This window comes from Stegostoma tigrinum, chromosome 20 (assembly GCF_030684315.1).
Source record: "Stegostoma tigrinum isolate sSteTig4 chromosome 20, sSteTig4.hap1, whole genome shotgun sequence".
NCBI classification, from domain to species: Eukaryota; Metazoa; Chordata; class Chondrichthyes; order Orectolobiformes; family Stegostomatidae; genus Stegostoma; species Stegostoma tigrinum.
This window is the reverse complement of record NC_081373.1, coordinates 28,783,661-28,807,569: the sequence shown is the minus strand read 5'-3', so window position 1 is coordinate 28,807,569 and position 23,909 is coordinate 28,783,661. Positions and strand designations below refer to the sequence as shown.

At 38.9% G+C, this 23,909-nt stretch overlaps 1 protein-coding gene across 1 annotated transcript in view; it reads right to left on the bottom strand.

Moving 5' to 3' along the window:
* Nucleotides 1-589: 589 nt before the first annotated feature.
* bub3 (BUB3 mitotic checkpoint protein) overlaps nt 590-23,909 on the bottom strand; it is a 32,496-nt gene continuing 9,176 nt past the window's right edge. The window contains exons 4-7 of the mRNA XM_048551487.2: nt 22,434-22,585; nt 11,898-12,056; nt 8,865-9,042; nt 590-1,524 (exon numbers count right to left, since the gene is read on the bottom strand). Of these exons, the coding sequence (XP_048407444.1) occupies nt 1,304-1,524; nt 8,865-9,042; nt 11,898-12,056; nt 22,434-22,585 (710 nt within the window). The 3' untranslated portion in view covers nt 590-1,303. The remainder of the gene's footprint in view (nt 1,525-8,864; nt 9,043-11,897; nt 12,057-22,433; nt 22,586-23,909) is intronic.

Sequence of the window (23,909 nt, the reverse complement as noted above, 5' to 3'; positions counted from 1 at the left end):
AGAGAGAACTCAGAAGATGTTTTTAAAATCTTGACCAAGATGACTAGAAATTCAAAAGCTGTCCCAGGCAAGGAATTCTATCTTTAAATGTGTACAAAGTGAGCTAGTCATGGCAGTTGTTGATGTTGTTATTTAGAAGGCAATGTGAAACAAATGGTACTCCTGATAGGACTGTAGACACATGCAGTTGCTTCTGAATGTCTACACTTCCAAATAGTGGAATAACCACAGTGCTGTTCAGATGATGGCAGCAATTCATTTGCACATACCATTGTTAATTGAAGAGTGCTATGGATGTCTGCACTGGATGCTTATCTAATTAGCCATTCTTTACAAGAATACAGAAAACAAATTCAGGTGGCTTTTCATTGATAGAATTACAGACTCCAACTTGAGCACTTTCCAGAAGAATACAGCAGCCAAATACAGGATCTTCATCTAATTTCTTTTCTGTCCCCAAGTGCACATCTCAGCTGAAATCTGCACAAGCTAGAAACTGAACTTGGAATCTACTTTATGTTCAAAATTCCCTGTCATGGGTCATAGGGTGAATGCAAATATTTGCCACTGGCAAAAAACAAACAAGATCACAAATTTAATTAATGTTTTTATTAAATTTAAAGCAAGACATGTAACACTTTCAGAACATAACTTATTAAACAATGATTACAATTCAATTTTAATAGAAAACAAATTGTAAATTTACTCAAATGACTAGAAACTGGTTATTTACAAAATGGACATTTAAAAAATCCTCTGCTGATGGCAGTTAACTATGTGCTATCTTATCAATCCTTTGCCAGCACTAATTCGGATGGGAAGCTAAGTGAACTTGAGAACTGTTCATTAACATTAAGAGTTCAGTATTTCTATGCCAATTAAATATTTCACAGAACGGTGAAAATTTGATATAGGAAGCAGAATTATGCCAATTCAATACTTGCACAAGTAGTCGCCAACTGAATTTCCAATTCCCCTTTATCAGTTATTGTCTTAAATTTTTAAAAAATTCCATTTGGAGAAAATATTTCTAATGCAAAGGACCAGTGATCCAAGCTGCATTATATAGAAAAGACAATGACACTATTTGACATGCTGCCTCAGAAAACAAGTAGGCACATTTTTATCAATGTGACGTCTATCATACAACGGATATTGAAAGCTTGGGAGAACAAGATAAAATCAATACTAACTCTGCTGGGAGCTGTTATCTACTGAACATCAATATTTTTTCATGAAATTAGGAAAATTAATAAATGTTTGGATAAACGATAGAAAGGATAAAACCCCGTTGCAGAGAAACTCACTTGGGCTTTGTTTCCGCATCTGTCACTTGTCGAATATAGATACTGTCTTCAGGATGCTCAATTTCACCTTTCTCGTACATGTATGACGATGCTATAGCAATTGCAGAGCCATCGTTGCTGAAAGCAAGAGATGCAATACTGGTCGGGTAGCGGTGGAACTGGCACAATCTTTTCTTATTGAAGGGGTCCCAGATATTCACAAATCCATCAGAGCCACCTAAAATGTAAACATCAAAAACAAACAGTTCAGTCCCACTTGTTCAATATTAGACATGGAACTTGTTGGCTTTGTCTGATTATCAAAATATCACCTTAGTAAATTGAGTTATTAAAGAGTCACATTATCCTGTATTTGAAATCCATTCAATTTTCGTTTACATGCAAATACTTTAGACAAATGACATTTTCAAAATACGTCAGAGCAATTTACAAAGAAAAAGGAGAGCTGGAATCACAAAGATGTAATATTTCAAATCAACCCTTCAATTGGCACATTTCAAATGTTCACTATTTTTCTATATTACTGCCAATCTGGCTTGTTTCAATTTTTGGTTATACAATAGTGTTATAATGCAAATCTGTGTCAAAAAGGAGAATACAGCAAGTGTGCAGCAACACCATCACTTCAAAACCACACACCAATCTAACTTTTAAATATATTGCTATTATTTTATTATAATAGGCTATTATGTTCCACGAATTTAACCTTATCAGCATCACAGCACCTTTCATCACACTGGCTGCAGCTGCTCAAGCAACAGCTGAAAGGAAGCTAAAGATTATTAATCTTTTCAGATGCTGAATCCAGAAGAAATCAACCAAGTAAAATAGCAGCAAAATTGTATGTTTTGAAGTAACTCAGGTTGGCTTTCATCCCTTCCCTCCCCGTCTCTTCGAAATCAAAGCTACTCTTAAAATGTAAAATGAAGACAGCTTTTTTAAAGTCAAGGGTCTTCTTGTATACATTTCGGTGATTAATTCTCAAAATAATTGAAACATTTGTCTGCATATCCAGATACATATGTTTCCAGCTCAAACAAAGAAACATAGGCAGAGTATCCACTTTGGAGCCAAATCTGTAACCCATGTGAAAATGGCCCTAGTTTCCAAAGTACTTTCTGAAAATCAAAATTTCCACTCAAAGCTTTGTCATATTAATGCCAGCATAAAAACATGCAAAAAGACTAAACAGCATGTTCAGTCAACACCTTTAGAATTTTTTTTCAAATTTTATTTTCCAAAAATATCAATAAATTTAGGAATAGTAAATCAGTGCAGTTTTATTAATCCAGCTGAAAATGGACTTCATCATAAAATAGCAATTTTGAATCAGAATACCTCAAATCATTTGCCATAAGTCAGATTTTAAATAACAAGCTATTTTAGCTATACAAAACAATTTCCTGGATGATTGATCTAGTCAATACTTTGAGCAAATTAAAATAAAAATTACACAAAATATTCTTAAACTGTCCTCAAGAGTTCAGTCAGAACTGGCAAGTGGATGATCTATATCAGCCTCTTTCAGGTATCCCAGCAACAGAGGGCAGTCTTCAGCCAAAACCCAACACACAGGAAGATGGCTGTGGTTTCTGATGGTCAGTCATCTCGGGAGATTCTCAAGGAAATGTCTTTCACCCAATCATATTCAGCTGCTTCAGTGACCATCCCTCCATCATAAGGGGGAGGGGGGGGGGTGTGGATACATTTACTGTGCAATCATCAATACTGAGCACTTTGCACAACTTCTCACTGAAGCAGTCCATGTTCAAATGTAGCAAGACCTAGATAATATCCAGCTTTGGGTTGACAAGTGGCAAATAACGTTTATACCACACAAGCGCTGGGCAATGGCCATTTCTAATGAGAATCTTGACATTCTTTACATTCAGTGTTACTATCACCAACTCATACTAAATCTCCTGGGTTTACCGTTAACTATTAACCGAATGACTAACCATATAAATACACTGGCTACAACAAGTCTGAGGTCGAGAATCTTCAATTAATTAACACACCTCCTGACTCTCCAAAGCCTGTCCACCATCTGCAAGGTACAAGTCAGCAGTGTGATGGAATACTCTCCACTTGCCTGAACAAGTGCAGCTCCAACAACTCTCTAGAAGCTTGGCACCATGCATGACAAATTAGCCTACTTGAGTGGCACTAAATCAGCCAACATTCAGTCTCATCACCACCGATGCTCAATAGCAGTGAGTACCTTCTACAGGACGTACTGTAGAAATTCACTAGGTATACTTAGACAACACCTTCAAAACCACAACCACCTCCGTCTAGAAGAAACAGAATAGCAGACACACACACCTGTAAGCTTTCACCCGAGCTACTCAACATCCTTGCTTGGAAACAAATCATTCTTACAAGCTCAATTTTAGAATCTTCACCAAGGTCTACAAATCAGCACATTAGAAAAACTGTGTTGTCAATTGATTAAAGGTCACGCACACATCTTACAGCACTGCCTTTTCCAGCTAAAAAGATTGTGGAAACTACTTGCACTAGATGTCAGAGATAATGGGAACTGCAGATGCTGGAGAATTCCAAGATAATAAAATGTGAGGCTGGATGAACACAGCAGGCCAAGCAGCATCTCAGGAGCACAAAAGCTGACGTTTCGGGCCTAGACCCTTCATCAGAGAGGGGGATGGGGAGAGGGAACTGGAATAAATAGGGGGAAGAGGGGGAGGCGGACCGAAGATGGAGAGTAAAGAAGATAGGTGGAGAGAGTGTAGGTGGGGAGGTAGGGAGGGGATAGGTCGGTCCAGGGAAGACGGACAGGTCAAGGAGGTGGGATGAGGTTAGTAGGTAGCTGGGGGTGCGGCTTGGGGTGGGAGGAAGGGATGGGTGAGAGGAAGAACCGGTTAGGAAGACAGGTTGGACTGGTTTTGGGATGCAGTGGGTTGGGGGGGGAAGAGCTGGGCTGGTTGTGTGGTGCAGTGGGGGGAGGGGACGAACTGGGCTAGTTTAGGGATGCAGTAGGGGAAGGGGAGATTTTGAAACTGGTGAAGTCCACATTGATACCATATGGCTGCAGGGTTCCCAGGCGGAATATGAGTTGCTGTTCCTGCAACCTTCGGGTGGCATCATTGTGGCAGTGCAGGAGGCCCGTGATGGACATGTCATCTAGAGAATGGGAGGGGGAGTGGAAATGGTTTGCGACTGGGAGGTGCAGTTGTTTGTTGCGAACTGAGCGGGAGGTGTTCTGCAAAGCGGTCCCCAAGACTCCGCTTGGTTTCCCCAATGTAGAGGAAGCCGCACCGGGTACAGTGGATGCAGTATACCACATTGGCAGATGTGCAGGTGAACCTCTGCTTAATGTGGAATGTCATCTTGGGGCCTGGGATGGGGGTGAGGGAGGAGGTGTGGGGACAGGTGCCTGGGATGGGGGTGAGGGAGGAGGTGTGGGGACATTCCACATTAAGCAGAGGTTCACCTGCACATCTGCCAATGTGGTATACTGCATCCACTGTACCCGGTGCGGCTTCCTCTACATTGGGGAAACCAAACGGAGGCTTGGGGACCGCTTTGCAGAACACCTCCGCTCAGTTCGCAACAAACAACTGCACCTCCCAGTCGCAAACCATTTCCACTCCCTCTCCCATTCTCTAGATGACATGTCCATCATGGGCCTCCTGCACTGCCACAATGATGCCACCCGAAGGTTGCAGGAACAGCAACTCATATTCCGCCTGGGAACCCTGCAGCCATATGGTATCAATGTGGACTTCACCAGTTTCAAAATCTCCCCTTCCCCTTCTGCATCCCTAAACCAGCCCAGTTCGTCCCCTCCCCCCACTGCACCACACAACCAGCCCAGCTCTTCCCCTCCACCCACTGCATCCCAAAACCAGTCCAACCTGTCTCTGCCTCCCTAACCGGTTCTTCCTCTCACCCATCCCTTCCTCCCACCCCAAGCCGCACCCCCCGCTACCTACTAACCTCATCCCACCTCCTTGACCTGTCCGTCTTCCCTGGACCGACCTATCCCCTCCCTACCTCCCCACCTACACACTCTCCACCTATCTTCTTTACTCTCCATCTTCGGTCCGCCTCCCCCTCTCTCCCTATTTATTCCAGTTCCCTCTCCCCATCCCCCTCTCTGATGAAGGGTCTAGGCCCGAAACGTCAGCTTTTGTGTTCCTGAGATACTGCTTGGCCTGCTGTGTTCATCCAGCCTCACATTTTATTATCTTGTACTAGATGTCATTTGGGTTGGGTGGATTTCAGAAAAATTGCTTTGATTTATGCAATCTAGCAGTAACTCCAAGGTTGAACAAATACTGCAGTACCAAAGAAATATTAGTGTCTCAAAATATAACCTTTCATAGAAATTAGATTGCTAATACAGAGGCTCTATCCCTTTATCTCATCCCAGCTCTTCTTTCACACCAACAGTCACCCAATGTATTGGTCTAGACTAAGTTAAATAGGACTAGAATTCTATTTTCATATTCAGTCCCCAGAGATACTGTTAGACCTGCTGAGTTTCTATTTTTAAATCTGGACTCCCACCACTAGCTCATCCTCAATTGTCTTCCCACTTCAACTGGTAAGGGAACAAACTGTTAACCATTTGGATTAATCTTCAATCTGACTAAAAAAGCCTTCGGCCACTTGGATCGACTCCAATATTTGAAAGAAAAAATAAGTTGTTTTAATGTCCCTAGATTTTCTCCTGAATTTTGCTCTCAATGAGTATTCTGAAGAGATTACAATTTTATATTTCTAGACACCTAAAGGCAATTCTGAAGGAGCGGCAATGTTGCTCATCAGCCAGCCCTCAGCATCTTCAACTGCTCTCAAAAACAAACATGCAAACTTCCACTACTGTCTACTTCATCTCTTTCTCCAAAATCTAGTAACATATATTTTATCCATATTTTCTTTCTGAAGTCCTCCAATCTAACTTCTACTAACCTGTCAAATAGCACTGGGCAACATGAAAAATTATACCTTGTACCTAAGAGGCTCAGTTTTTTCATTCTCCTTCTGCCTTTCAACTGCTCTAAGATTTCTCATCAACTTATTTCCATGATCCATTCTTATTTCTATTAGTAGTCTGCACAATGACATCAGTGACTCCAATAGTTTTGCCTTCATAACCACATGCTCATCTGTACTTACAGCTTCACCTTCAACTTCCTTTTCAAAAGGTGTGAACATAACACCTAGTGATAATTCAGAAGCACGTGGTCAACATCCATATACAAATAATCAAAACAGCACATTCAAATGTTAGTTATCTTTATTTATAAAGTGTCTTGATGGCCACGTGAAAGGATATCAACTGAAAGAAACAGCGTTAAACTAAAAATACCTTAAAAAGATGGCTCGGAGCAAAGAGGAGGCTCTGAGTAAGCGTTTTGAAAGAATAAAGAGCTAAAAGGTTCTACAAATAACAACAGAGGCAAAGCAAGGGAGAATATATTCAAAGTGCTCAAAAACATAGAAAGAATCTACAGTTATGGGAGGCAATGTTGCCATTTAGAGGGAGGTGTTAAAATATGGTAACAGCAAGGAGTCACCACTGGTTTAAGAATAATGAATATAATCAAATATGTGGAATTAGTCCCCATATACAGACCCAGAAATGACAACCAAACTTAAACAGACTGGATCATATAAATAGCAAGCAAAGTAGAACAACAGCGCTTCATTGGAGGCCACAATGATGATGTTACCTAGCATGGTGACGAAATGTCTGTACGATAACCAGCCAGCTCGGCAAGCAAGTCAACAAGCTCATTGGTAAAACTATGGTTAGGGTTCTTGCAAAGATTTTTAGCTTGGGTTGTCAAAGGAGCATTTCTTTCCCCACAGCTACTGTTTGCAAGATCACTTCTGCTTCTAGCAGATAAACAAAAATTGTTTTTACATGAGGTTACACATATTCAAAATTCAGCCACATTTAAAAATTAGCTAAAATTATCTGGCCAAAAATGCCAGAATATTCCTGAACACTAAAGAAAATTAGGACCTTTTTGTAAAGCTTTCAGCAGAATCAAAAGCATAGCTTAATAAGAAACACTGATCAATCAATCAGGAGATGCACTTTCCCTGAAAATGTTACTTTGGAAATTTAAACAATAGTAAGTTTAACTTTAATACACCACCAAGCTTCAGAAAAAAGTGTCACTCCAGGGCTCCAGTCCATTAACCAAAATCTTTTATCGGTTTTTAATCACAAACATTTCATTAACTTGTTCTATCGACATTAAAAATTCACATCAATTTTAAAGTTCATGTTTTCTAAATAGCTTTGATTAAATTATCTGCAAAGAAATTACTTTATTCTTTAATGGAATGTGGACATTATTGCAAGTCATTTGTTGTCCATCTCCAACTCAATGCTGTAGACCACTTGCAGGGTCACTGGGAAAGGAATTCAATGGGTGACAGTGAAGGAAATGGACTGATGACAAGTCTGGATACTGTACTGCTTTGAGCAACATACATAGGTATCCTTTTATGTGCTGCACTTGTCTTTCTAGGGTGTAGAAGTCATAGGTGCTGCTGAACGAGCCTTAGAGAATTGCTGCAACAGATGCTTAAAATGCATGCTCCTGTCACTATCGGTGGCGGAGTGAGTGAATGTTCAAGTTGGTGGATGGAGTGTTGATCAAGTAAGTGCTTTGACTTCGATGGTGTTGAGCTTTAATTCTGTTCAAGCCGTACTCCCAAAGGCAAATGGAGAGAGTATTCTGACCTTGACTTGCAGTTGGAGGGCGGGTTTGGGAAGTTAGAATCTATTTTTAAAACCGTCACATGGTTAAAGTGATTCCAAATCACACAATAGCGATGAATATTTTCTGAAAACTTGTAAAATTTCACATGGTCAGGATGTGATTACTTACAACTATAAACCATAAAATAATCTGGTGTGATGATTGAACTGCTGTCCGGTTACCAAGGTGCGAAAAGCAGACAGACTTTTCCTGTTTTCAGTGCTACTTAACCCACAAAACTAAAAACAAAAGCAGTATAAAACAGCCTCTATATCCTCTGGCATTTCACTGACAGGTTTTTGAAGCCCAGCAGCTGGTATGGGAAAGTAACAACAGAATGCACAGTGGTGAGTCAGCTCCGCTTTAAAACATTTTCAAAATTAAAAAAAATGACAGGTATTGGTGGATGTGGGTAACCAGCTGAAGAATCCAAGTAGTAGTCAACCGTGCCAAGGACAGGAGAAATATAGCGTATAAAAAGTAGCTTTAATTTGATTATAGAAATCAAACCAATTTGGTGTTAACAAGCATGAAGCAGATAAAAATCCAAAACAGTATGAACTGAAGTGACAGTCTTGATTTCATCCAACAGATGAAGAATTTCAAACTTAAAAATCAAAAATGTTTGTATGAACAAAGACATATCTGACGAAAATGTTCAAATTGATTCAGCCTACTCGAATTCAAGTTTCTATACATGCAAACTCGTTAATAACTACAAACATTAATTTGAAATAACAGAAAATGTAATTAGATAAAAATATGACTATTTCAGAAAATTAGTTAATTCATGTTTTATATTACATCGTACCTGTAGCAAACGTGTTATGAACGCTGTGAAAGGAAATGGCATTGACAGGATAAATTTGTTCAAGGTTGTTTTCTTTTAGTCGGTGACATTTAAAAGCATATTTTTTCTTTTGCACTTCTGGGTTTGGATCAAGGTACTCCACTGCAACACGTCCTTCAATTGAACTCAGAACATAACCCTAAAAAGCATAAAAGATTTGATCCCATGAAAACTCCAGAAGTTACCAAAACTAGTTAAATGAAAACCTTTCCGCATAAATCAACAGCTGTCGATCCTCACAATATTCTAATACTTCTTCATTAGATACAAGACAGGAGAAATCAATACATAATTTAGCTCTCATTTAACACTGCTCAAAACATATTGCGAATACACTAATATTAGAAATTACTGGTATCAGCTAAATGAGAGCAGGTAGAATTGACATGAACACACAAAGTACTTAATTAATAGGCTAAATAGAATCACCATCTACGTCTTGCTCGTCAATAATACCTTTCCACATGCATTTTTGCTTGAACCCAGTGACCTTCATATCCTGTTATAGTCTGCTTCCCTTTCAACATTACTGGAGATATTTTAATGTCACAAAAGACACAAGTAGAATGAATCTTCTGGATACTACTCAAACATTGGTTTTCACTGAGCAGGAACTCATCATGATGTCAAGTCAAAATCATCATTCAATATCTAGTAGATATTAACACTCGTCAGTGCTTTCAGGTATTTAACCATATCGCAGTGGGCACCTATAGCTACCTTGTAGCAATTTGCAAGTAGTTTAACAAAGCTGTTTAATTACAAGTCCATCTTTTGTATCACCATAATCAGAAAATAATTCAGTTTTTACAGAATGAATTGTAGAAGTAGCTGCAGAGAAAAAGTCAACATGAAAAATTGTTGCCATCAGGCTGGCTGCCATATGTGCAACTGAGCCTTCTACCTCATGCATCCTATTAGAGCATGAGGAAATCCATAAACCTTCACACCCTACATTACATATCCAAGGACCACATCAATTATTTATTTTAAGAAAAGTCAAAGCACTTGTACTTTGTATTGGTAAAGAGAGAAGCTGATGGATACTTCATGAATACTCTAGTAAGCACTGCTGCCTGCCTTTGACCAAGCCTTTAATAAGGCATTAAAAACTGAAAGAATTACGGATGCTGTAAATCAGGAACAAAAACAAAGTTGCTGGGAAGACTCAGCAGGTCTGGCAGCATCTGTGAAGAAAAAAACAGTTAATGTTTCAGACCTCGTGACCGTTCCTCAGAACTTGCATTATTGTTTTACTAGCTGAAAAAAATTAGAAGTATAATAAGTTGGGTAAAGTGCAACAATTGCGGTACCTCAAGGTGGAAATGGTAACTTAAAGAAGGAGCTTACTCAAGAAACATGAGAAAAAGTTAAGAGCTTATAGCTCACAAGGTGCACCAAGAAAAAGTGTAGTGCGTCCCAGACCGTTTAACAGTAAGAAACTCAGACATCTGGAGTGCAACAATTTGGGCCAATCACAGATAACTTGTCCAGTATTTTAATACAAGGACTGATAACTGTCACAGAACTTTCAGATGCTGGTGTCTGTCCCATTCTCATCACTGGCTCAGTATTCTGACATTTATAAACTTGATATATTAGCGATATTTAAAAGTCAAACTTTTTTTTAAATTTAAAAAAATGTCATAACTGGTTTAAAATAACTCTTCTGCCAATGAGCTGAAAATAGGCCTCAAGGGTTGGTCTCTAACTCCTCAGCATCAAGGTTTTATCAGTATAATGTTAACAGCTTGCAGATTCTCCCGGTGCTATGCCCTGCTGCAGCAAGAGAAAGTTCTAACTGCAGCCAAAAAAGCAGGTTAAGGTCACATCTCTGTGAAGTCAACAGACACTAATGCTTCTACAATGGCCACGAAATCCAGAACTCAAGGTTAAATTATTAGGACTGCTGAATATAAAACCTAGACCATACAGGGTTATTGTAAAAAAACGAAGTAATGGAGATTCTGAAAACTTGAGATAAAGTTAAAATATGCTGGAAATACTTAACAGGTCAGGCAACATCTATAGAACAAAGGATTTTTATATATTTGCAATTGAAATCACTGATCTGTTCTGGAGCCCATAGCTGTAAAATAGGGAAGCTGTGGAAAAGTTGCAGAAGACAATTACCAGATGGAGACCAGAGTTTTCAAAGAATAAAATTTCAAAATACCGAGGCTATTATTTTGGAGGAATGTATTTTTAAGCGGTAATTTTTTTTTCCAGAAAGGTTCCAGATACAATTTCTTTAGATAGTATTCAAACACATTTCAGTGACAGGAAGTCAGGGGCAAGTGTGCAAAATAGGTAGCTACCAAGATGCATTTACAGGATTTACTTCAGAATCAGCCATCTGCAACCAACTTCCATATTTCGAGAAAACAGAGTTTCCCACAATCACACGAATTTGACAAGTTTCAGAGAGAAGAGAACATTGCCAGTTAGAAGATAAGGAATTAGTTCATTCACATTGCAATGTACAATGGATAAGTCTCTTGGAGCTTGCATGATTTCCTTCAGCCTAGGTTTTACACACCCCTAGATACAGCCTTATATGGAAGTTAAAAATTGTATAAAGACATGCCATTCTATCAGGTGTAATAATCCTAAATGCATCAAATCATCCTTTCTAACCCCTTCTCAAAGACTTTAGGAGATCCTGCTTTCTATACTTTGATATAGAGTGCAAAGGTCAATAGCTCACTTCACTGGACCACTGGTTTGTGATGCAGAGTGATGCCAGCAGCATGGGTACAGTTCCTGAGCTGGCTGAGGCTATGAAAGCCTTCACAATTTCTTCCCTGACCTGACGTGTGGTGACTCTCAGGTTAAACCATCACCAGTTGTCTCTTGAAGCAGAGGCCTACCCTATGGTCTCAGAGGGCTATAGTAACTAACTTTACAAATTAATTAAAACACAATTGAGCCAATTATAAAGTCAGATGCATAAGTCATATGACTATTGTTAAACATGGACAATACATTAAATACCTGTTTATTTGGAAATGCTCTAATGCAGCGTGTCTGATACTTCAGGCTGGACTCTCTCCTTTGCTGTACGTATCCCATATTCCTCAGGTCCCACACCAGTACACGGCGACTAGCAGTACCCACAATTAGGCGATCTCCAGAAACAGAAAGAGTGTACACCTAAAGCGAAAAACAAGTAACGCTTTATATTATACTTGCTCATATTAAAGAGAAATAAGAAAATACCGACGCAACACAATCCTAATTTATCTAGGAATGAAAATAGCAATTAAGTGGACAGCCCACTCTTTATTTGATAATGGCAGCAGACATCTTAAGGCAATCTGCATTTAGCATGTCATGTTATAAACATCCAGTATATAACTAAACATTTCACACCTCATTAAAATCTGAAGTGACAGTACTAGCTCTACACAGTTGGTGCATTTTCCAAGAATCTTTTGGATTGGTTTTGAAAATTATATAGCGTCAAATACACTTGCATTCCAATCATTATGATTCAGGCTAATGGCAAAACTGCTTAGAGACAAAATAAACTGCAGATGCTGGAATCCAAGGTAGACAAACAGGAGGCTGGAAGAACGCAGCAAGCCAGGCAGTATCTGGAGGAAAGAAGTCAATGTTTTGGGTATTATCCCTTCTTCCAATCCAAAAACATTGACTACTCCTTTCCTCCAGATGCTGCCTGGCTTGCTGTGTTCTTCCAGCCTCCCGGCTGTCTACCTCTAATGGCAAGACTGGACGAGCCAAGTTCCAGATTGGAAAGCAGTCTGATAGATAAGTTTTATTTTTTCAGATGGTCAGTCACAGAACATGTTCACATGAAGCTGCTTAAGTTTTGTAATACAAGAACATAAAAGTTCACAGCGCAAAAGAAAAAAAAGACAACTTTGAAAGATTTTAAACAAACAGTAAATAAAGTTTCAACCACTTTCTCTTCAACATCTCCACAGATATTAAGTCCAAGAGAACTATCACTCAACACTTAACTTTACTAATTTATTTTTGTTCCCTAGTTGTTCTTAAATTGCAGTTTACAAAAGCTTTCCAGTTCAGTTGGCCTTTAGTTCCACCAAGTTGAAAATTTCTATACAAATATAGTTTAGACTTCACAAACTAAAATTCGAAGATAAGAAGTTTCTTCTGAACTAAAATCTGGATTCTTTTGCTCAGCGGAAATTGTTCTCCGGAATTAAACTCCCAATTCTCTGAACTGAAGTCAAACTAAACTAGTGACCCCAGTCTATTATCTCTCTGTCCTAAGCTCAGCAGTATAAAGAATTCATCTATAACACACAAGTATCCTGTTAGACACTTAAGTGAAACATGCTTTCTTATTCATGACGTATTTAGGTCACCATTCCAAACAACTTTCTACTCTCAAAAAAGTTACATTCACAAAAATTAAAACCAAAATATATCTGTTTCCATTTTAAAAATCCAAATTCCCAAAGACAATCATGTTGTTATTTGTTAAAGGGAAAGTGGACATCAGCGGCTACACCAGCATTTATAGCTTTAATTATCGTGGAGAAGGTGGGCGTGAGCTACCATCTTGAACTACAGCAGTTCTTGGGGTGAAGGAACATTCACTGCTATTCAGATGCGAATCCAAGATTTTAACCAGCAACAGGGTTCCAAGTCAGGATGGCGTACGGCTTCATGTGGAACTTGCAAGTGATGGTGGTCCCATGCATCTGCTGTCCTGATCTTTTTAGACAGTCAAGGGTACGGATATGTAAAGTACCAAAGGATCTGGGTGGGTTGCTGCAGTCAGTAATAGAGGCAACAAATGTTATAGGGGCTGAAGGAATGCTAGTCAAGTGAGAAGCTTTATAGAATCAAGAGTAAAACATAAGTGTATTGGAGCTGCACTGATCTGAACAACTGAACAGCACTCCATCAGTCAGCAGATACGTGCCTTGTAGACAATGGACTGGCATTGGGGAGACAGGATGAGAAATACTCTCCAAATTACCAGCCTCTGATCTGTCTTTAAATTTTACATCATGGAAATGGGCCCTTTGGTCCAATCTGACCACGCCAACCAGATACTCTAAACTGATTAGTTCTATTTACTAGCATTTTGCCTCTATCCCTCTAAAGCCTTCCAATTCATATACCATCTCAGTGCCAATTAAATGTTGTAATTGTATTCATTTCTACCACTTCCTCTGGCAGTTCATCCCACACATGCACCGCCTTCTATGAAAAAGTTGCCCCTCAGGTTCCTTTTAAAGCTTTCCCTTCTCACCTCAAAACTATGCCCTCTAGTTTTGGACTCCCCTACTTTGGGAAAAGGCCTTGACGATTCACGCTATCCATGCTCCTCATAATTTTATGAACTTCTAAGGTCACCCCTCAACATCTAACACTCCAGTGGGGGGGGAAACCCTGCCTATTCAAACTCTCCCTATAGCTCAAGCCTTCCTACCCCCAACATCATTGTAGATCTTTTCTGAACCCTTTCATGTTTCACAACATCTTTCTTCTAGCAGGGAGACCAGAGCTGAAAGCAGTATTCTAAAAGTAATCTAACCAATGTCCTGTACAGGTGCAACTTGACATCCCAACTCCCAAACTCAACGCACTGACCAATGAAGGCAAGCATACTGAAAGTCTTAGGTGTAGAGCTGGATGAACACAGCAGGCCAAGCAGCAGCGGTGCAGGAAGGCTGACATTTCGGGCCTAGACCCTTCAGGCCCAAAACATCAGCCTTCCTGCTCCTCTGATGCTGCTTGGCCTGCAGTGTTCATCCAGCTCCACACCTTGTTATCTCAGATTCACCAGCACCTGCAGTTCCTACTATCTCTGCTACTAAATGTCTTCTTCACCACCCTGTCTACTGGCATCGCTAGGTCCCTTTTTTCAGCAACACTCCCCAGGGCACTACCATTAAGTTTATAAGTCCTGCCCTGATTTGCCTTACCAAAATGCAAACACCTCATTTATCCAAATTAAACTTTGTTTGCCACTCCTCTGCTCATCAGCCCATCTGATCAAGGTCCATCATACTCTGCGATAGTCTTCTTCACTGTCCACTACACCACCAGTTTTGGTGTCACCTGCAAAGCTACTAACAAGATACCCTACATTCACATTCAAATCATTTATATAAAATGATGAAAAACAAGGGATTCAACACCAATCCTTATGGCACAACACAGGTCAGTCTTGTGGCCAGTGTTTATATGTCTAATCCAGTTCAGTTTCTGGTCAATCGTAAACTCTAGTATGTTGACAGCAATTCAGCAACAGTAAAGTCATTGAATATCAAGGGACAATGTTGGGCTCCCTTTTGTTTGAGATAACCATGGCCTAGAATTTGTATGGCATGAATGCTACTTGCCACCTAACAAAGCCAAGCCCTGGGATGTTGTTCAGGTCTTGTTGTAATTGAACAGGCTGTTTCGGTATTTGAGTAGTAATAAATGATACCAAACACTACACCATCATTCAGAAACATGCTTATGTGTTAACCATATTAAAAAGGGAAGGTCACTGACTTCATCCAGAGCCTAAGGGTAATATTCTAGGCAGAAGGATTTTATACCCATTACAGCAGATGGTTAAATTTGAATTCAATAAAATCTAAGATCTAAATCTAATGGCAACCTTTCACTGATGTCATTTTAGGGAATAAATCTGTCATTGTGTCTGTTCTGGCCTACATGCAATTCCAGGCACACACCAACATTGTTGATTCAATGATTCTATGACTTATTGTCTCAAAATGGCCTAGTGAGCCACTCAGTTCAACTGCAACTAGGGATGAGCAAAAAAATGCTGGCCTTGGTAGCAATGCTCACATCCTATATAAGAGAAACTGATTGATGGAACTAGAACACTAGTTCCTGTCCTTGCTATGCTGCTTACACTGCTCCTTGATGAACTTCTGTCATAATGTCCGTTGCCTAAGATGACTAACTCCTGACAGCCACAATCACTTTCCTTGATACTGAGTAACTCAAACCAGCAGAATGCCATTGACTCCAGTTTAGCTAGAGTTCCTTGATAACAGACTTTGGTAAATGTAGCCATCTTCCCTTCCCTCGGGTTTAGTTCTTTTGTTCGTGTTTGGGTCAAGCATGAATGAGGTTAGGAGCAGAGTGGGCCTGAAAGAACCCAAATTTAGCAGGTTAATGTCAAGCAATTGCCATTGTGGCACAAGACAACACATTCAGGGTCCATGATCAAGATTAGAGTGGTGGGATAGTAGTTATCTCACAGAATTTATCCTGCCTTTTGTATATGGACATACCAAGATAAATCTGTCACTGCCAGATAGATACCAATGAGATAAACTATACTGAAAATTTGAATCAGGGCATGGGTAATTCAGGAGCATAGCAAATTATGGGCACGCATCTGTAGTTATTTTGCTGGGAATTTGAGGAGGGGAGCAAGAAGGATCAGCCATTTGGCACTTACATCTGAAATGCTTCAGTGTTACCTTCTGAACTAATGTTTTGGGGTTCCCAATTATTGAGGATGGGGATGTTTGTGGAGGTCCCACCTCATTAGTTATTTAATTCCAATCATGACTACACATGGCAGAACCGCAGAGCTTAGACCTGTTCTGCTGGTTTGGGGACACTTAGCCCTGTCTACTCCATGCTGCTTACAACTTGGTATACAAGTGATCCTGAACCATAGCTTTCCCAAGTTGATGCTTCAAATTTCAGTTATAGTTGATGCTGCTCCTGGTACGCCATCCTGCTCTTCCCATTAAACCAGTACTCCTGGTCTAATGGTAGTGGTATATTGGGAGATAGGCCAGATCATTAGATTACATATTGTGCTGATAGCCCACAGCACCTAACGAAATGCTCCAGACATGAGTTGCAAGAATCTGTTTGGAATCTATTCCAGTCAGCACAGCAATAGCGTGGTTGTCAATACTCCTAAAACATCTGTGGCAGGCGAGGACATGGTCAAGTAGATATCTCTCACATTGGTTCCTTCTCCATTTGCCATAGACCCAGTGTGACAAAAATCAGCAGAAGGCATGGAGGGCTTATTAAGTTTGCATGTTCATATATCCATCAGTAAGCATATGAATATTAACAAGATTATTGTATGGCAAGGAGACAACGGAAGTTGGTACGGGATGTAGCTCTGCTACAGGTGTTACACCTCACTGAGGTACAGCACTTTAAAATCAGGGTCTGCTATTCCCGGAATCACCACAAAAGTCAATGTAATTAAAAGGTTGGCAAAATTTCTTAGATTTATTTGTCTTTTTAGGCCCAGGTTCACAGAAAGCTGGGCCGCGTTTCGCTGCTCAATAGTTACTATGTCAAATAGATTTTAAGTAACTAGGTGGTGTATTTTAACCACCTACAAACACATGCAGATACAGAGACAAATACTGGTGGGAGAGAAAAACTGGAAGGCAGTTCAATTGGTTCGTCTCTACAGGGTTCATGGAGATGATCCTTTTGGGATGCAAGGACCTGCTGCTTCTCAAATCAGTGATCTCCAAGTACTTTCACTTGCTTTCAGGAGGCAGAGTGACTTTCAATTGCAAATTATAACATCTCTAAACTATGGGTTAAAAAACCACAGCTTACAGCAATTGGCAAGGAAATTAATTTGGTTTTCTTCAGGCATCTTTCATTGGAGAGAAAAAGACAGCACTTCGCTTTCTGGAGGTTGAAGGATTTCTGCCTATCTCATTCACGTCCACAAGCTGTATAGCAACTTGAGAGCCAACTACTGCTGCCAGGCACAAGGCCAAGTGTCATCACCATCTGATCACCACTCCACAAACCAAATCAGCTGCTTGTTGCCTGTCAAATTTGCTTTTGTACACAAACCAGTACCAGTTTGTCTGCAACTAAAACAACTCCCAGACTGCTTAAACAAAACAACAGTATAAATAAGTGCTTTTAAGTACATCAGTCCCTTCCACAATCCTTAAATTTTAAAAACAGTCCCTTCCCTTTTTCAGCCCACAATCAAAAACATAGTCTTCATAAAAGTTGGACAAGGAACCCACAAAAGAAGTTTATCTTGGAACTGATAGATATAACTGACTATTTCATTAGCAATGACATAATGGTAGCGATTGAAGCAGTCATTTGGACTATCATGATTTCTTAACTCCCCAAAAGTATTTTAAAGCCAAGTACTTCTGAAGCAGAAGCAGTGCTGCATGCAAAAACCACAATAGCTAATGTGTGTTTCGGCAACTTCTACAGATGTTAGTGGTAACTGCCAGATAGTGTTTTTTTTGTGATGTTGCTTGTTGGACAAATAACAGTAGCACACAAGCAATAACTCCTTGGTGATGCAAGTTGTGACATATTTCAAATCCACCCAACAGACAGAGCCCTAGTTTAAGATCACACCTGAAAACAAGCTTTGAGGCAGGAACAGTATTCAAATTTAAACACATTGAATAATCAGGCAACAGAACACAGCAGTAGAATGCAAGATTAAGGGAAACTGAACATCTTACTTGCAGAAATCAAGAAGGCAGTAGGCAACTAGAAGCGGGAGTCAAACAATTATTAAACTCTTGGGATGTACCCCTTGAGGCCACTGGCAGAAAAATCATGGCAGGAATTGCACAAATTACATTGCGACAAGGAGAGAATGAAAGTAAAGATTCACAGAAATGCATCAGCAGAGGTTTAGAAAGTGCCATACACAATGAACTTGATAGACTGAGTTCCTTTCTTCTCTGCCAGAAATAAATAGCTCATCTTTGTTTCAGTCACGAGACTCTCAGAATTGATTTTACCAAAGGGCTGATAGTTTTCATCCTCAAATGGACCTAAGAGGACTTATTGCGATCATTTGTGGTGGAGGGTCTGTTCTGAGTTGGCTTTCAGCTAAGCTTAGTCACACTTGCCATCTAAGAATTACTCTGAAAGAACTGACTGAGCATTTAACCAAGTAAAAAAACTGGAGTACATCATCCCTTTTATCTATCTTCAGTTCTTCTTCTCCAAATATTTAATCTCAAGTAGCATGACCATATCGAACCCCATAAATTATCAAGATCATGATATAAAAATTGTAGTCACTCAGCCTTGGCAGTGTGATCTCAAAACCCAATCAATTGCTTTCAATTTGCACTTAATCCTCATTCATCGCTTGCTTCTGTTTGAATTGTGCAGCCTGAAATTTGGAAAAGGGCAGCACGTGATACCTTACTGAAGTACGAATTCCAAATTGCTTAATGCTCAATCTATGATTGAAACAAATTTAACACCAATAAGATAGCTTTTCATCTTTGGCAGCAGACAAGAATCTTAAGTAGCTGAGACCAATATAACATGATTTGGTCAGATTTAAACATGTGTCAAGTATGAGAGAAAAACATTACAGACAGCCCTTTCCAAACATCCACAAAACCTGGGCAGACTAGCAAATGAAGCAACATGTTAACAGGAGCAAAAGGTTCAAGCTTTAAAGAGTAGGTGAGCATATCCCAAAGAGTGAAAAAAAAAGTGAATGTTAAGACTACACATAATATACTAATCACCTCAATCAGACGTTTTATAAAAACCTCACCCAAAGACAGTGGCCTAGAGATTTTGTTATCAAAACAAAGATGCTCTGAACTTACTGCAAAAGAAAGTTTGGTGAAACACCTTAAATTCTGCGTCAAGAACTTTCTCACGGCTTGATTAGTTGCAGTATTGTTTAATAGGAATACAGAGTCAAGTTCAAGTGACGTCTTCAGCTATGCAAGCAGCAATTCACATTGAGGAATGCTCAAAAAGCCAACTAGGATATCAAAAGCACTTGTTTTTTACATTGATTAGAACACACAAAGATTGAGACAAAAACAGGGGCATAAATTTGGAAGCTGAAAGACCATGAACAAACTTTAATTTCAATTATTTAAAATCTAGATCTGGAAACATTTATCATTCTACAAATGCAAGATTATTTCTGGTGATCAAATTGGCTGTTCAGCAGCAGTTATTACCAACAAAAATCCAATTACTTCATTAAACAGAGGAGGGTTTTGCCATATTGCTAGCTCTGATGGGACAGTAGGATCACAGTGCTGCCTGCAGCAAAGCAATGAACGACAGACTGCAAGTTCAGGACACATTAATCTGCAGTAGATCTTGAAACTGGGATCACAGTCCACCATCAAAAACCCTGCAAATTCAGAGCATTTATCATTGCTTTGAATCTGCCTAAAAGCAAGTAAATGGAGGATGCTGAACAGATTAAAGAATTCATCCAACTGAGCATTAGGCCCAGAGTGCAACTGAGTTTCTGCAGAAAATACTAAATGACAATGTCATTTATCTCAATTTCTGATCAATCTTACTCGGTTGTTCTGGACCTAGTGGGTGTGACCACCCATTTGTCAAGTGAATACTGCCAGCAGGGCTTTTATGTTAGGGATGCGCTCTTCTGGCCTGATTGGAAAAAGTGGAGAATGTAAAGGAATGCAAGAAGCGTTAGCCTTTAGTACAATGCACATTGTCAAGTGACAGAAACTGAAACCAGCACTGACAGATCTGTACAGTCATTAAGACTAGTGGATGTATGACAACAAATTTAATCACAAATTTTGTTCTGAAATTCTGCAGGGATTCTCTCAAGATAGCAATCTCAGCTTTCTCATTCCAAGTGCAGAATTAATAACTTCATAAATATCTGACAATTGGCCATCTCCCTTTACCTTAAGCTACATTTCAGATTCTCCTTTCCATGATCCTAAACACATTTAAATTGAGACCTACCCTTTGGCCATAATTTTTAAAATGTCATCTTTATTCGCATCACCACAACTCCAAACCACAATTTGCTTAGAATATTTATGATAATTAAAATGTCAATTATAAAACAGGCACAGGGCAGTTTCATGAACTAAATCAGTTGTTTTCAGTAATGCATGCACCTTTTAAATCACATATGCACACTATTTGGAATGTTTGATTGCAGTTAGAGCAGACCAGCTATTTCTCATACTTATATTCCCAAAAGGAAACACCCATAATTAGCAATCTTTTATTTATTCATATATGTTGTTTTAAAATTTTTTCACTGAATTCAAGCTTGTAATTTGGACTAACAGATAATACATGTGCCTCTTTAGAAATACTGCTTGTCAAGTACTTTCCACACTGCAAATGTGATCTTCCGAACTCCTAAGCACTCATAAATCAAACTGCAGAACTGATGGGTCATGCAGATTCTGCCAGTCTACTCTGTGCACACATTCATCAGGAGAAGTATTACTCACTCAAGATAAAAAACCTGATGCCATAATGAGCCCCTATGAACCAATAAACAGCTCCATTGACAATGCCTGTCTGTTCCACTCCATTCTGTCACAGATTCATCACTAGCTCTTGGAAGCTAACATGCAATAAATCATACTCTCATTCACCACAGGCTATTTTCTTTAAACTAAGATCTTACTAAAAATTACACTAAGAGTAATGGAGTGACTTCATGGTCACTTAGTAGATAATACAGTAAGAATAGGGTGCTTAAGGTGAGCAGCTGATTACACAAAATTTACCTATATTACTATGCATGCATTATAAAGTACTAGATTCAAGCCTTAGCTAGAATTACTTGGTCAAAAGCAAAAACCATTAAAATGTAACCCCACATTGATAACATTGTTTATTCCACTAAGAATGTCAATTTATTTTCCACAATACTAAACCACATTTAAAAATGTTCTACCTGGAAATGGAAAATAACGTAACTGCATATCAGCAAAAGGAAGTACATAATCTATTTAAAATGGCAATGACTATACTTTACGCTGGAGTGGAGCCTGTTTCTTTAATGCTTTAGTTACAACCCCATTCTTCATTAATGGTCTTACATCAAAAGCATTATCTTAAAGCAAGATGGTAAGACTACACATTTAAGTATTTTTCAAAACTTTTCAAATTCGAGAATTTTCCCCTCAATTACAAATTTATTCAAGCAAGGGATACAGGATTTTCGTATTCCAAAACAGAATTAGGTAAATACCTCTGGAAAATGCTGCTCTTTTTTATATTTGAGTACACATTTTATACTCCAGTTATTTTTAAACTCCTACCAACAAAGTAAAACAAAATGAATATGATACTAGCCGAAATCACCTTATGCAGAAACAGAAAGTCAGCCATTTTGCCTCGGCAGCCCTTTCGGACATTCAATTTGGTTACACATAATATGTTTTCTTATAAGCTGCACCTTGCCTCATACTTTAAACCTAGCCATACAAATGTGCAATCCTGGGTTAAGAAATTTTCAACAGATCCAAGTTCAGTTTTCTGGGAAAGAATTCCATGACTTCCACCACCCTTTATGCGAAAGAATACTTTCTGATATCAATTTAACCATGCTCAAACACATCACCCCTTCATCTTCTATATTCAAGTGAATACAAGTCAACATAGTGATTTACAATATAGTTACCCAATCCTACTCTATACTCCAAAAGATAAAGCTAACATTGTGAATAATGAAAATAGCTTTACAGAAACATGCAATTGCACCTTTATTTACAATCAATCAATGAGTATTATGTCATAAACAATATTAATGCATACCCTTTCAGGCTGTGCAAATGTTCCAGCATTGCAAGGTGTTCTAGGATCCCATAGCTTGACAGTTTGATCCCAACTTCCCGTCACCATTACATTCACTTCTGGGCAGTATTCAACACAACGAATTGATGCATCATGTGAACCCACAATTGATTCTAAAAAAAAAAATTGATTTCGTTTAAAGGGAAAAAGCAGGTTATTTATCTTTCATTGGAGAAAAGTGGGACTTGTTTATTGTCATTATAACTACCAGTGTGAAGGTCTGGGGATACATCCTTCAAAGACCAGCAAGTCTACGATGGGTCACCCACGTATTCCATCTCAGGTTACATTGGGACTAAGATATCCATCTCAAGTACAGGAAATATTGCCTTTTCATAACATGTTTTCACTATCTTGTGGTTCTGGATATTAAAAATGTTCACAGGTTCACAATTCATCCAGCCATGCACTGAGCAAATGAAAACCACCATGACTTAAAGGTCACATCATCAATTAGAACAGAGCAGTGAGCCAGAACTACAAATGGTGAACATAACGTAGAGACATGGACTTCAAGGTTGCCAACTTGGCCACAAAATGAAGATTGGAATCTCGCTAGTCTATATGTTCATGCGTAAAGCATTCCTCCAACGCTATTTAGATTAGAGAATAAATCTACTTAAAAATAACTAACATTTCTGCCATTAGCCCACTTCAGTGACATCAATAATAAGGAGCGACTAGAGTGTAAACCAGGGGTAGGAGTGGAAAGAGGTCCAAACCAATCCAAGGGTCATTCAGGGATTACCCTCCTCCAAAACACAAATCAATTGGTATAATAAGTCTACTCCATAGACTCAATCTTCCATGTGTTTGCAATGCAACCCATCTTTGACATACCGGTTTTGGCTCACTGAAATGAGGTGTACTTATATATTAACAGAACAGCAAAATCATGCCTCAACTTCATTTCTTCTTCAGCTTTATTGTAATGTGCCTTGCATTTTATCATTCTTCAGCAGTTTTACAATCGACAGTGAAGACATTAAAGAAATTTGGCCATTAAGCAGTAAAACATTATATCTTAAACTTATAAAAGCAGATTCTTAAAGATTATGAAAATGGATATATGTACCATTTTCTTTCTCAACCTTTAAGTACAAAAAGAACATCCATCATAAGGTCACCAAGGATATCTCAACAATGTACACTTCTAAACTGCAACTAGAATCAGTGGATACCAAATTCTACATCAGATAGTAGAAGGAACACCAGAGGAGTTTAAAATTATGAAGGATTCAGAATGTGGAAATATAAACTGGCTTCACAATAGTTGAGTCTAGAGCAATGGTATAAAACTGAGCAAATCTGAGCTGGTAAGACAAAAAAAAATTTCATAGAAGGCTGAAAAACTGCACAATGTGTGATAAGTTATCAAAACTGAAGAAATGACAATATTTAAGAATAGCTTAGAAAGGTGTTTGAAGGGAAGAAAAA